Raw genomic sequence first — 14,690 nt, 5'->3', positions numbered from 1 at the left:
CCTCCATTGTTGGTGGGAGTGCAGGCTTGTACAACCACTCTGGAAATCAGTCTGGCGGTTCCTCAGAAAATTGGACATAGTACTACCGGAGGATCCAGCAATACCTCTCCTGGGCATATATCCAGAAGATGCCCCAACAGGTAAGAAGGACACATGCTCCACTATGTTCATAGCAGCCTTATTTATAATAGCCAGAAGCTGGAAAGAACCCAGATGCCCCTCAACAGAGGAATGGATACAGAAAATGTGGTACATCTACACAATGGAGTACTACTCAGCTATTAAAAAGAATGAATTTATGAAATTCCTAGCCAAATGGATGGACCTGGAGAGCATCATCCTGAGTGAGGTAACACATTCACAAAGAAACTCACACAATATGTATTCACTGATAAGTGGATATTAGCCCCAAACCTAGGATACCCAAGATATAAGATATAATTTGCTAAACACATGAAACTCAAGAAGAATGAAGACTGAAGTGTGGACACTATGCCCCTCCTTAGATTTGGGAACAAAACACCCATGGAAGGAGTTACAGAGACAAAGTTTGGAGCTGAGATGAAAGGATGGACCATGTAGAGACTGCCATATCCAGGGATCCACCCCATAATCAGCATCCAAACGCTGACACCATTGCATACACTAGCAAGATTTTATTGAAAGGACCCAGATGTAGCTGTCTCTTGTGAGACTATTTCGGGGCCTAGCAAACACAGAAGTGGATGCTCACAGTCAGCTAATGGATGGATCATAGGGCTCCCAATGGAGGAGCTAGAGAAAGTAGCCAAGGAGCTAAAGGGATCTGCAACCCTATAGGTGGAACAACATTATGAACTAACCAGTACCCCGGAGCTCTTGACTCTAGCTGCATATATATCAAAAGATGGCCTAGTCGGCCATCACTGGAAAGAGAGGCCCATTGGACTTGCAAACTTTATATGCCCCAGTACAGGGGAACACCAGGGCCAAAAAGGGGGAGTGGGTGGGCAGGGGAGTGGGGGTGGGTGGGTATGGGGGACTTTTGGTATAGCATTGGAAATGTAAATGAGTTAAATACCTAATAAAAAATGGAAAAAAAAATCCAAAAAAAAAAAAAAAAAGAATAGTTGCCTCTGAGGCCACACTTTCTCCAGGTAGTTATAGACATGTTAACAGTTACTAGGAGAACTCATGAGGCAACATCCTCCAAGGACTTATCCATAGGTAACTGTTGCTAGGGGGAGGCAATGGGTTTAGTTACCCATTGGTTATCCCTGTTCCTTTAATTGGCCATAATAAACTCATTGCTTCATCAAGCTAAAAAAAAAAAAAAAAAAAAAATCCTCCAAGAGGAACTCTCAATTCTGAATATCTACGCACCAAATGCAAGGGCAGCCACATTCATTAAAGACACTTTAGTAAAGCTCAAAGCACACATTGCACCTCACACAATAATATTGGGAGACTTCAACACACCACTATCACCAATGGACAGATCATGGAAACAGAAACTAAACAGGGACACAGTGAAACTAACAGAAGTTATGAAACAAATGGACCTGACAGATATCTACAGAACATTTTATCCTAAAACAAAAGGATATACCTTCTTCTCAGCACCTCACGGGAACTTCTCCAAAATTGACCATATAATTGGTCACAAAACAGGCCTCAACAGATACAAAAATATTGAAATTGTCCCATGTATCCTATCAGACCACCATGGCCTAAGACTGATCTTCAATAACAACATAAATAATGGAAAGCCAACATTCACGTGGAAACTGAATAACACTCTTCTCAATGATACCTTGGTCAAGGAAGGAATAAAGAAAGAAATTAAAGACTTTTTATAGTTTAATGAAAATGAAGCCACAACGTACCCAAACCTTTGGGACACAATGAAACAATTTCTAAGAGGGAAACTCATATCTCTGAATGCCTCCAAGAAGAAACGGGAGAGAGCACATACTAGCAGTTTGACAACACATCTAAAAGCCCTAGAAAAAAAGGAAGCAAATTCACCCAAGAGGAGTAGATGGCGGGAACTAATCAAACTCAGGTGTGAAATCAACCAAGTGGAAAAAAGAAGAACTATTCAAAGAATTAACCAAACGAGGAGTTGGTTCTTTGAGAAAATCAACAAGATAGATAAACCCTTAGCTAGACTCACTAAAGGGCACAGGGACATAATCCTAATTAACAAAATCAGAAATGAAAAGGGAGACATAGCAACAGATCCTGAAGAAATCCAAAACACCATCAGATCCTTCTAAAAAGGCTATACTCAACAAAACTGGAAAACCTGGACGAAATGGACAAATTTCTGGACAGATACCAGGTACCAAAGTTTAATCAGGATCAAGTTGACCATCTAAACAGTCCCATATCACCTAAAGAAATAGAAGCAGTTATTAATAGTCTCCCAAACAAAAAAAGCCCAGGACCAGACGGGTTTAGTGCACAGTTCTATCAGACCTTCAAAGAAGATCTAATTCCAGTTCTGCACAAACTATTTCACAAAATAGAAGTAGAAGGTACTCTACCCAACTCATTTTATGAAGCCACTATTACTCTGATACCTAAACCACAGAAAGACCCAACAAAGATATAGAACTTCAGACCAATTTCTCTTATGAATATCAATGCAAAAATCCTCAATAAAATTCTCGCTAACCGAATCCAAGAACATATTAAAGCAATCATCCGTCCTGACCAAGTAGGTTTTATTCCAGGGATGCAGGGATGGTTTAATATATGAAAATCCATCAATGTAATCCATTATATAAACAAACTCAAAGACAAAAACCACATGATCATCTCGTTAGATGCAGAAAAAGCATTTGACAAGATTCAACACCCATTCATGATAAAAGTCTTGGAAAGGTCAGGAATTCAAGGTCCATACCTAAACATGATAAAAGCAATCTACAGCAAACCTTTAGCCAACATCGAAGTATATGGAAAGAAGCTGGAAGCAATCAAACTAAAATCAGGAACTAGACAAGGCTGCCCACTTTCTCCCTACCTTTTCAACATAGTACTTGAAGTATTAGCCAGAGCAATTAGACAACAAAAGCAGATCAAGGGGATACAAATTGGAAAAGAGGAAGTCAAAATATCACTTTTTGCAGATGATAGGATAGTATATATAAGTGACCCTAAAAATTCTACCAGGGAACTTCTAAACCTGATAAACAGCTTCGGTGAAGTAGCTGGATATAAAATAAACATAAATAAGTCAATGGCCTTTCTCTATACAAAGAATAAACAGACTGAGAAAGAAATTAGGGAAACAACACCCTTCTCAATAGTCACAAATAATATAAAATATCTGGGCGTGACTCTAACTAAGGAAGTGAAAGATCTGTATGATAAAAACTTCAAATCTCTGAAGAAAGAAATTAAAGAAGATCTCAGAAGATGGAAAGATCTCCCATGCTCATGGATTGGCAGGATCAACATTGTAAAAATGGCTATCTTGCCAAAAGCAATCTATAGATTCAATGCAATCCCCATCAAAATTCCAACTCAATTCTTCAAGGAACTGGAAGGAGCATTTTGCAAATTCATCTGGAATAACAAAAAACCTAGGATAGCAAAAAGTCTTCTCAAGGATAAAAGAACTTCTGGTGGAAACACCAAGCCAGACCTAAAGCTTTACTACAGAGTAATTGTGAACAAAACTGCATGGTACTGGTATAGAGACAGACAAGTAGACCAATGGAATAGAATTGAAGACCCAGAAATGAACCCACACACCTATGGTCACTTGATCTTCGACAAGGGAGCTAAAACCATCCAGTGGAAGAAAGACAGCATTTTCAACAATTGGTGCTGGCACAACTGTTTGTTATCATGTAGAAGAATGCGAATCGACCCATACTTATCTCCTTGTACTAAGGTCAAATCTAAGTGGATCAAGGAACTTCACATAAAACCAGAGACACTGAAACTTATAGAGGAGAAAGTGGGGAAAAGCCTTGAAGATATGGGCACAGGGGAAAAATTCCTGAACAGAACAGCAATGGCTTGTGCTGTAAGATTGAGACTTGACAAATGGGACCTAATGAAACTCCAAAGTTTCTGCAAGGCAAAAGACAACGTCAATAAGACAAAAAGACACCAACAGATTGGGAAAGGATCTTTACCTATCCTAAATCAGATAGGGAACTAATATCCAACATATATAAAGAACTCAAGAATGTAGACTTCAGAAAATCAAATAACCCCATTAAAAAATGGGGCTCAGAACTGAACAAAGAATTCTCACCTGAGGAATACCGAATGGCAGAGAAGCACCTGAAAAAATGTTCAACATCCTTAATCATCAGGGAAATGCAAATCAAAACAACTCTGAGATTCCACCTCACACCAGTCAGAATGGCTAAGATAAAAAATTCAGGTGACAGCAGATGCTGGCGTGGATGTGGAGAAAGAGGAACACTCCTCCATTGTTGGTGGGATTGCAGGCTTGTACAACCACTCTGGAAATCAGTCTGGCGGTTCCTCAGAAAATTGGACATAGTACTACCGGAGGATCCAGCAATACCTCTCCTGGGCATACATCCAGAAGATGCCCCAACTGGTAAGAAGGACACATGCTCCACTATGTTCATAGCAGCCTTATTTATAATAGCCAGAAGCTGGAAAGAACCCAGATGCCCCTCAACAGAGGAATGGATACAGAAAATGTGGTACATCTACACAATGGAGTACTACTCAGCTATTAAAATGAATGAATTTATGAAATTCCTAGGCAAATGGATGAACCTGGAGGGCATCATCCTGAGTGATGTAACACATTCACAAAGGAACTCACACAATATGTACTCACTGATAAGTGGATATTAGCCACAAACCTAGGATACCCAAGATATAAGATACAATTTGCTAAACATATGAAACTCAAGAAGAATGAAGACTGAAGTGTGGACACTATGCCCATCCTTAGAAATGGGAACAAAACACCCATGGAAGGAGTTACAAAGACAAAGTTTGGAGCTGAGATGTAAGGATGGACCATGTAGAGACTGCCATATCCACGGATCCACCCCATAATAAGCATCCAAACGCTGACACCATTGCATATATTAGCAAGATTTTATCGAAAGGACCCAGATGTAGCTGTCTCTTGTGAGACTATGCCGGGGCCTAGCAAACACAGAAGTGGATGCTCACAGTCAGCTAATGGATGGATCACAGGGCTCCCAATGGAGGAGCTAGAGAAAGTACCCAAGGAGCTAAAGGGATCTGCAAACCTATAGGTGGAACAACATTACGAACTAACCAGTACCCCGGAGCTCTTGACTCTAGCTGCATACGTATCAAAATATGGCCTAGTCGGCCATCACTGGAAAGAGAGGCCCATTGGACACGCAAACTTTATATGCCCCAGTACAGGGGAACGCCAGTGCCAAAAAGGGGGAGTGGGTGGGTAGGGGTGTGGGGGTGGGTGGGTATGGGGGACTTTTGGTATAGCATTGGAAATGTAAATGAGCTAAATACCTAATAAAAATGGAAAAAAAAGCACACCTAAAAGCTCTAGAACAGAAAGAAGCAAAGTACACCAAAGAAGAGTAGATTTCAGGATGTTAGAGGCTCAGGACTGAAATCAACCAGGGAGAAACAAAGAGAATGATACAAAGAATCAACAAAACCAAGAGCTAGTTTTTATAGAAAGTCAACAAGATATATATGATATACCCTTAGCCAAACTAACTAAAGGGCACAGAGACAGTATGCAAATTAACAAAATCAGAAATGAAAAGGTGACATAACAACAAAATCTGAGGAAATTTAAAAAAATCAGCTGAAGCTACTACAAAAGCCTTTAGCTCTACAAAACTGAAAAATCTAGATGGCTTTCTATACTAAAGTGAAATCAAGGTCAGGTAAATTATCTAAACAGTCCTATATTGCCTCAGGAAATACATAGAGGTATCAAAAATCTCCCAATCAAAAAGCCTGACAGTTTTAATGCAGAATTCTACCAGTCCACAAAATAGAAACAAAAGGAACACTACCTATCTTATTCTATGAAGCCACAATTACTCTGATACCTGAAATCACACAAAGACCCAACAAAGAACAAGAACTTCAGACCAATCTTGCCTATGGATATTTTTTGGAGACCATACTGTGAGAAAGGAAGCCTTTTGCAGCTTCCCATCCTAATAAGCCAAATGGCCTTGTGTTAAAGAGCTGGTCGCCTCCTCCTCCCTATCTCATGCTGGCACCAAAGACCCTAAAAAGACTGAATTATCCCTATCTTTTTCTGACTCCCAAGACTTCTAAGGACATGACTTATGTGCTGAGCCCAGCCTGAAACCCAGGACAGTTAAGGAGGAATCTACATTCCGGAGATAAGACTCAGAGTGCCTCCCACCTGCAATCTGAATTCGGCCTTCATGTCCTCAGATGCCCACTTCTTTGTTCTTTGTTAATTACCGCTCAGCCCCTCCCTATTTCCCCTCGATGTGTGCTTATAACCTGGCATTTCAGCCTAATAAACTGAGACCTTGACAGGAATCCTCCCTGGTCTCTGTTCTTCTTTCTTTCTCTTTTCTCTTCCAGTTTTGCAGTCCCCCTTGCACCCATGAATAACTGGGTCTGCTGGACAGGACAGATATTGATGCAAAAGTACTCAACAAAATTCTTGCAAATTGAATCTAATAATACATCAAAACCTTTATTAACCAGGATCAAGTGGGTTTCATCCCATACAGGGATTTTTCAGTATATGCAACTCCTTCAACATAACATACTACATAAACAAACCCAAGGAAAGAAACCACATGATCATCTCATTAGATGCTGAAACAGCCTTCAATAAAATGTAACACCCATTCATGTTAAAAGTCTTGGAAAGATCAGGAGTTCACGGCTCATTTCTAAACATAATAAAAGCAATATACTGATAATAAACAGGCAACATGAAATTAAATGGAGAGAAACTAAAGCAATTCCACTAAAGCCAGGGACAAGACAAGGTTGCCCACTCTTTCCTTATCTATTCAATGCAGTACTCAAAATTCTAGCTAGAACAAGTGGACAATATAAGGAAGTCAAGGAATACAAATCGGAAAGAACTAAGGCAAAGTATCACTATTTTCAGATGATATGACAGTATATATAAGTAACCCCCAAAATTCCACCAGAGAACTACTACAGCTGAAAAACAACTTTAGGGAGCTGGAGAGATGGCTCAGCAGTTAAGAGCACCAACTGCTCTTCCAGATGTCCTGAGTTAAATTCCTACCAACAACATGGTGGCTTATAACGATCTGTAATGAGATTTGATGCCCTCTTCTGGTGTGTCTGAAGAGAGCAATGGTGTACTCATATACATAAAATAAATAAATAAATATTTACAAAACCAAACCAAAACAACAGCAACATAAAACAAAGTGGTAAAAAATGTTCCTGGTCTACCTGTAGAATGAAAATTGATCCTTATTTATTTATTTATTTATTTATTTATTTATTTTGGGGGGGCTTTTGAGACAGGGTTTCTCTGTGTAGCCTTGGATGTCCTGGAACACACTTTGTATATCAGGCAAACTTGGAACTCAGAAATCTGCCTACCCCTGCCTCCCAAGTGCTGTGATTAAAGGCATGTGTCACCACGCCCCAGCTCTGATTGATATTTATAACTCTGCACAAAATTTAAATTCAAGTGGATCAAGGACCTGAACATAAAACAGGATGCACTAAATCTTATAGAACAGAATGTAGAAAGGCCTTTGAATGCATTTTTTTGCAGGAGATAATAGCCTGAACAGCATACCAATGGCTCAGGATCTAAGATCAAATATTGATAAATGGGACCTCATGAAACTGAAAAGCTTTTGTAAGGCAAAGGACAGTGTCAAATGGCAAATCGGTAGCCTATAGATGGGAAAAGGGCCTACACCAACCCTACATCTGACAGACGACTAATATCCATATTCACAAATAACCAAATAATTCAATTAAAATATGGAGTGCAGAGCTAAACAGAAAATTCTCAAAAGAGAAATCTCAAATGGCCAAGAAGCACTTAAAGAAATGGTCAAAGTCCTTAGTCATCAGGGAAATACAAATCACAACAACTCTGAGGTACCATCTTGTATCCATCAGAAATGGTAAGATCAAAAAGTCAAGAGATAGCACATACTGGCAAGGATATTGAGCAAGGGGAACATTCCTTGATTGCTAGTAGGAGAGCAAACTTGAACAATCTCTAGAAATTAATTTGGCAGCTTCTCAGAAATCTTGCAATAGTTCTATTTCAAGACCAAGCTATACCTCTCCTAGGCATATACCTGAAAGATGCTCCAAAATCCCATAAAGACACTTGGTCTGCAATGATTAAGGCAGGTTTATTTGTAGTAGCCAGAATGGATGGAACTTGAGTATATCATCCTGAATGAGGTAAAAAAATCCTAAAAGGATATACATACATGGCAGGTGCATGTTGTCCTCTGAGAGGCTCCACCAGCAGCTTACTAAGACAGATACAGGCACCCACAGCCAAACAATGAATGGAGCTTGAAGACTCATAGATTTATATGGGAAAGGATTGTGGGCCAAAGGGTATAGACACTCCCCAAGAAGACAAACAAAATCAACTAACTTTCAACCTTGAGGATCTTGGAGTCTGAACCACCAACCAAAGAACATACGGGCTGAACCTAGGCCTTCCCACAAATATCTAGCAGATGTGCTGTTTGACCTTCATGTGGGTCACAAACAACTGGATCTGGACCTACCCACAAAGCTGTTGCCTGTCCATGGGTTATCTTTTTTCTACTTGGACCGCCTTGTTTAGCCTTAGTAGGAGAGGATGCACATAGCCTCCCAGAGACTTGAAGTGCCAGGATAGAGGGATATGCAATGGGCCCCCAGTCACTCAGAGGAGAAAGGGAAGTGGGAGAATTGTGGGAGGCAAGGAGGGACAAAGAAGGTGAGTAGGGAGAAGGAAGTAAAGTGAATACTTGAAAAATAAATAAAATTAAAATTAAAAAAAGTCAAATTGGATGCTAAATACAACAAAACACTAATGCCAAAAATACCCATCTAAGCTAGCAGAAATGGGTCTTTGAAAGAGGAACTGCTGGTGTTGGTTTATCAAAAACACATGATATAGAAAAGAAGACTACAGCTGCCCTGGTGAGGTGTGCTGGTCTTTTGTCATTTTTGATGCAATGAACTTATTGTGTCAATGCTTGGTAGGCAGTGAGCATCAACAAGATTTGACACCTTCTTTCAATGTCTGGAAGACCTTGCTTCTTCCATGTGTGGCTTTGGGAAGAACTCAGCAGCAGGAACAAGAAACATTCTTCTTTTGTGAGGCAATAACAAAGTTTGCTAAAGGAGGGAAGAGGACACACTCACAGTCCTCAGAGAGGCTTTAGAAGAATGGGAAAGGAAAACAAAGAAAGCATGAGGACAGAGACTCATGCCCTGGACTCTACATGAATATATATATGGCAGAGCACTGAAGCACTTGGCTGGCATTGACAAGTCTTCTTCCCAGGAAGCAAACGTTTCCAATCAGCAGTATACAGTCAAAGAAATTAGTTGGACAAATCAATGGTTCACAGCCATAGCCCTTTTGTATTTATAGATCCCTTCCCTAAAGAGGGGTATATCTTTGATTTTTTAAGAGGCTGCTTTTAATCATGGTTAATAAATACTTTAATCTCCCTTTTAGCCCACAACCCACCAGAGGTAACAGAAAAGAAAGGATACAGGGGAAGAGCACCTGTTTAAGAATAGTTCTTTGGAGCAACTTCCATCTATATTTTCTGGAAATCAGTAGTTCAGTTCACAGGTCAGCAACTGCACCTCAGTCTACTCCCAAACACTTCATGGATAAACCAGCAGTCCTGTTCTATAGAGTTGGGCTAGCAAACCTGAATCAGTATCAGTGACACTAACTAGCAGAGAGAGCCAGGTCTCAGCCTTGGCTTGAGTCAGCAAGAGGGACCAGGACCAAGAGAAACCCAAAGAAAGTTCCCCACTGTGCCTTTCTCAAGAAAATACCATCAGCAAAGGCACAAGATCAAGAAGTGTTTAGCTATGTAAGTAAGCCAAGCTCAGCCACCTTCCCTGTCCTTCTAGCCCTTCTTATAATTCCTCCAAACATCACATGTCTATGGGCCTTGTCACAGCATGTTTCTTGTCTCAGCATGAGTCTCCCTCAGCTGACATAACTGTGACCATCAGTTGGAGTCCTCAGAGGTGGTAAGAAGCCAAAGGACACCACCAGAAGTTCTCCAGTGAGTTTCTCCCCATAGGGTCCCAACAAACAAAGTCTAAATTCAAAATGTAAGGCAGACCAACACACATATTTCATTAGTGAAGAGCCCCTCATCACACATCATCCTTTCACGTGCTTGTTTAGCAGAACATCCTTTCACCTGTGTCAGCTTCAGTAAAATTTTCTTTCATTTGTTTTCCTTAGACAAACACCATGCAACACAACTGACTGTCCAAAGAACCCATAAGTTTCCATTTCAGAGAGGTACACACATTTCCTTCAGGGTTAGCTCACAGTTTTAGAAGAAAGGTCAAACTTGTTTGAATAAAAGGTACCTAGAAGGTGTCAGGAGCTATAGGTTTTGTAGGGCGTCTAATCAGAAAGGTCAGCTTCCCTTTGCCTGGACAATGAATGGAGCCACCTGTGGCTTCAGGCAGCTGTGACAGAACATGAACAGGCTAGTTCTCTCTATATCGTGGAGAATTGAGGCACAATTAGCAGACCCCCCCCCCAGGTAGGCAAGGGCAATTCCAGCAGCAAAAGCACAGTGACAAGACTGCTATTCCTGGATCCAGTAAGGGACCATTTCCCAGAAAAAATACTTGTCCTTTGCCCAGAGCAAGCTAGGAACTCTTACTAGCTTTTTCAGGCTGCTGGCTATCACAGACTCTGAAAAAAGAAAGGCCTGAGATATATGCAATGGTGATTTGTGGTTGAATCTGTCCAAATAGTCCCTGTTAAAATGGCCTTTAGTGTCCCTTCAGTGCACCTGCATGCCCTCACAAGGCCATTTTTTCCCTGGGCCTTCGTGCTCCTCCACCCCACACACCTACCCACCATGGTACCTTTATCTCTCACCACCCAGAGACAGCTTTTCTTCTTGGAATTGCTTCTCCCAGGGTTACCTCTTTAATGTCTCCATCACTAGGTATGCATCGGTCCTTCTGGACTCCCAGGTCCTTGAGCCTCTCCTCAGGGTCCTCTCTGATTGTCTCACCCTGCCCACCCTTGCTGTATAACTCTTTACACTGCTGTGTGTATCCTTCTTCCTGAATTCCTTAGTTTTCCTGAAAGCCAGAAGGTGCCACCATGCCTCACCCTGCTTCCACACCTCTTCCCAATCTATGTTTCTTTCTTCACTCTGTTCCTCTTCCAGGGAGCCTCTCTCTGCCACCCCTCTCTCTTTGGCTTCCTTCCACCTCTCTTTGGGCAGTCATATCCTTCTGCCCCCTCCTCCACCACCCATCTCCAGTTCTTTCTCCTCTCCCTCACCAAGACCACACCAGATAAGTCCCATTCCATTTTTAGATGACTGCTTATGATACTAGCTCACTTTTCTCACAGGCTGAATTGACAGCTGCTCCATCCGTCCATTTTCCACTCACCAAACACACCCAGCAGAGTGCTTCAGACAGCATGCCATACCCACAGAAGCCCGCATTCTTCAAGACAACTGGTATGCCTGCATTGAGCCCAGGACACACTCAAGAACAGCAACCTGAGCCCATCTGGAAATTACAACTTCAACTTTATTTCCAAGGAAATTAACTTTATTTCTACAGTTGTGACAATGCCGTGATAAATAATTAGAACTCTTTCTCCAAGTGAGTGACATGTATGTGGACATCATCTTCATACTTGATGAGGTACACTCTAGGTTTGGTTTCAATCTGGTAAATGATCAGGCCATCCCTCTTGGAGCCGTCATCATTTGTGTTTTCCACGTGTTTTCCTATCAGGCCATCCACAAGCTCCAGGTCGATGTCTAAAGAAGGGGGGTCACTGATCCCCTCCATGATTTGTAGGTCACCCTCTTTAAAGTCATCCAGAAGCTGGTACGTGTATAATATGGGATCCCTCTCATAAGTAATATAAAAGCTGTTATCCAAGATAGGCGCTTGGCTCAGGACCATCCCCCTCCACTCTTCCTTAGAGCCATGCTCACCCTCAAATAGATGATTAACTTCTTTGCCCACTATGGCATCAACAAAGCTGGAATCAGTGACTCCGGATGATACCACCCTCTTGGCGATAACTTTTAGGGACAATACCCTCTTATCTTTGTAAAGTTCCAGAGCATGCACAGCGTCAATCTCATCATATTTAACCAGGTACAGGGAAGGGTTTACTGGCACCTGATCCAGCACAGTTCCATTCCACTGTGTGATAGACTCATCTCCTTCTTTCCACTTATGAGAAATTCTGCAGCCCAAGATGTTCCTTTTGGGCAGGGCTGGAGATCTGCTCCTCTGCCTCTTCCGACCAGCTCTTTTCTTGGTCAGCTTTGAACTTTCCATGTCCTGTTATGCAGCTTTGCTGCCCTTCTGCTTCCTGGGTCCTGGGGGGCTCCAAGGCTGCAATGTGAAAGGGGAGAGTCAGTTGACTATGGGGGTAAATGATGAACTCTTCCCAGTGATTGCTTCCATGCTTTTTGCTGGTCTCTAACTGCTGGTGCCAGGAACCTGAGGATGAAGCTTGAAACCTGCCCTGACACCTGGTTGTGTGGTGCTGTCTCTGGGATTCCCTAAGGCCCCTGTGAAGGAAGTACTAGAGAGTGGGGGAAGGTGTGCCTGGTGTCCAATAGAATCAGGAATCCCCCAACAGGGGAACAAGAGACTCTCCTCAGTGACTGGCTGTTCTGTTCCCAGAGACTAGGTGCTCTGCTGAGTCTAGAGCCCTGCCCCCATAGGATAGTTGCAAATCTGTTTGGAAGTCCAGAAGAGCTGTAAATTGCCTCTCCTCCCTCCACTTTAGTGTCTTGAGCTCCCCTGCCTGCTGTCCCCAGTCCTCACTGCTTTCCCTGGCTGCTTCCAGGTACCTACCTCCAGGCTCAACCTTGCTCTTTCCAGAACCTCAGTCTGGCTCTGAAGGACATCCCAGTTCCTGCTGCTCACTGCAGATCCCCCCTCCCTTTGTCTTCCCCTGGGCTCCTGTTCCCACTGCTACTTAGTTTCTCCTGCGGGGCTCCGTCCCATCCTCCCCCCTACCCCCCACCGCTCTAGGAAGCCCACCTTTTATCCTACCCTTTCTGGTGTCCTGCTGCCAGAGATAGTGGCTGCCAGAGGGGTCTCCAGACACTTTGTGGCCACTTCTGCTAAAAGCCCTAGGTGAGGTGAAGGAGTCCAGCCCAGGGAGAGCTCACCAGCAAGAGTTGTGTGAGCAGGTGGCAGAGCAGTTGAAGTGACCGTTGCTGGTTTCCTGGTGCTGCTGGTGGGCTCGCGCTTGTCCTGGTGCTGCTGGTGGGCTTGCGCTTGTCCTGATGCTGCTGGTGGGCTCGTGCTTTCCTTCTGTCTAGCTCACACAACTCCCCTGCCACCTGCAGATTCTGTGGAAGCCTGCTGCTCATTTTTCTTTCTGTGTATTTATTAGTGTGCCCTCTGGTTTATGTTATCCTAGCTTTATTGTTTCCTGGTTTCTTCACTGCCCGGTGTCGTTTTAGGTTTTTTGTTTGTTTGTTTGTTTGTTTGGTTGGTTGGTTTAGATTGATTTTGTTGGTAGGTTTGTTTTATGCCTGGAGTCTTTCTCACATTTTTACTTTCAGCATTCTTTTTTGGTAAGTCTTCTCTTGGCTTCTTCATCCTGTTTAGTTCCTCAGTTCTTTTTTTCTTGCTTCAGGCACATTGCTTCTGAAATTCTATGAATTTTTTCTCAAATAGTTAGAGGGCACCCCATTTTCCCCTCAAAGCACAGGGCCACTTGGTCCAAACTTGAATCTAAGGTAGTCTTAAACTGAACTATATTGTATGATTGCTGGTAGTTAGATTAAGTCAGAGTTCCTCAGGAACTAGAGAAACTTGTTTGGCAGCCAAAAGGAGTTCCTTCCTTTTCCAAATGGCAGATACCTGTGATCCCATATCAAAGCCCATGCTGTCCTCCAGGTTATTTAAGTTCCTATTCACACTTGTTAAAAGTCTCAAAGCTAGGGCTAGGATCCTGTTCTGTCTCACTCCCTCCTCTACTCTAAAATCTCAGGCTGGTCCAGGTCATGGCTTTTACTCCTCAGCTTCTCTTCTACCTTATAACTAATATAACTTCTCCATATCCTGCTTTTCCTGCCCTATGTCCATTTATTTTTCTCACTGTTCTGGATGCTTCCAGATGTCTCTGGGTGTTCTCTTACCTACAATAAAAATCTTCACCACTAACCATAGAGTGCCCATTCTATACTGTGTTCCTAGCTTACATGGTCAAATTTACATATAAACACAAAGATCACAAATTTTTGCCATAAGTACATTTTGGTAATAGGTCATTTTACATACACAGTATGTTCACCTTCATAAAAATAAAGGTATTAATATACATTCGTAATGATTTTTGTCTGATTATACATATATTTTATAATTTACATATAATATATAAATAATATTGATGTATATATATATATATATATATATATATATATATATATATATATATACACACACACACATACATTTGGGATATATATATATATATATAT

At 41.9% G+C, this 14,690-nt stretch overlaps 1 protein-coding gene across 3 annotated transcripts; it reads right to left on the bottom strand.

Annotated features, from left to right (window-relative positions):
* Window positions 1-11,740: 11,740 nt before the first annotated feature.
* Window positions 11,741-13,688, bottom strand: Gm21637 (predicted gene, 21637). Of its 3 annotated transcripts, none has more exons than XM_006536332.3 (2): window positions 13,252-13,688; window positions 11,741-12,582 (listed from the first exon to the last, which is right to left on the bottom strand). In XM_006536332.3, exon 2 carries the CDS (start codon window positions 12,523-12,525, stop codon window positions 11,815-11,817), a length of 711 nt encoding a protein of 236 aa, XP_006536395.1. In that variant the 5' UTR covers window positions 12,526-12,582; window positions 13,252-13,688; the 3' UTR covers window positions 11,741-11,814. The 3 variants fall into 3 exon arrangements, with proteins under 3 accessions (XP_006536395.1, NP_001257614.1, XP_006536396.1); XM_006536333.2 differs by having other exon boundaries at window positions 11,799-12,582; window positions 13,240-13,688; NM_001270685.1 differs by lacking the exon at window positions 13,252-13,688 and having other exon boundaries at window positions 11,793-12,570.
* Between the last annotated feature and the right edge of the window lie 1,002 nt (window positions 13,689-14,690).

Source organism: Mus musculus, chromosome X (assembly GCF_000001635.26).
Source record: "Mus musculus strain C57BL/6J chromosome X, GRCm38.p6 C57BL/6J".
Classification (NCBI taxonomy): domain Eukaryota; kingdom Metazoa; phylum Chordata; class Mammalia; order Rodentia; family Muridae; genus Mus; species Mus musculus.
Note: the sequence above shows the minus strand (reverse complement) of the source record. Positions and strands in the feature narration are given on the sequence as shown.

What these genes read in the sequence shown, in the direction of transcription:
- Gm21637 (XM_006536332.3), bottom strand. Translation starts at nt 12,525, where the DNA reads ATGGAAAGTTCAAAGCTGACCAAGAAAAGAGCTGGTCGGAAGAGGCAG.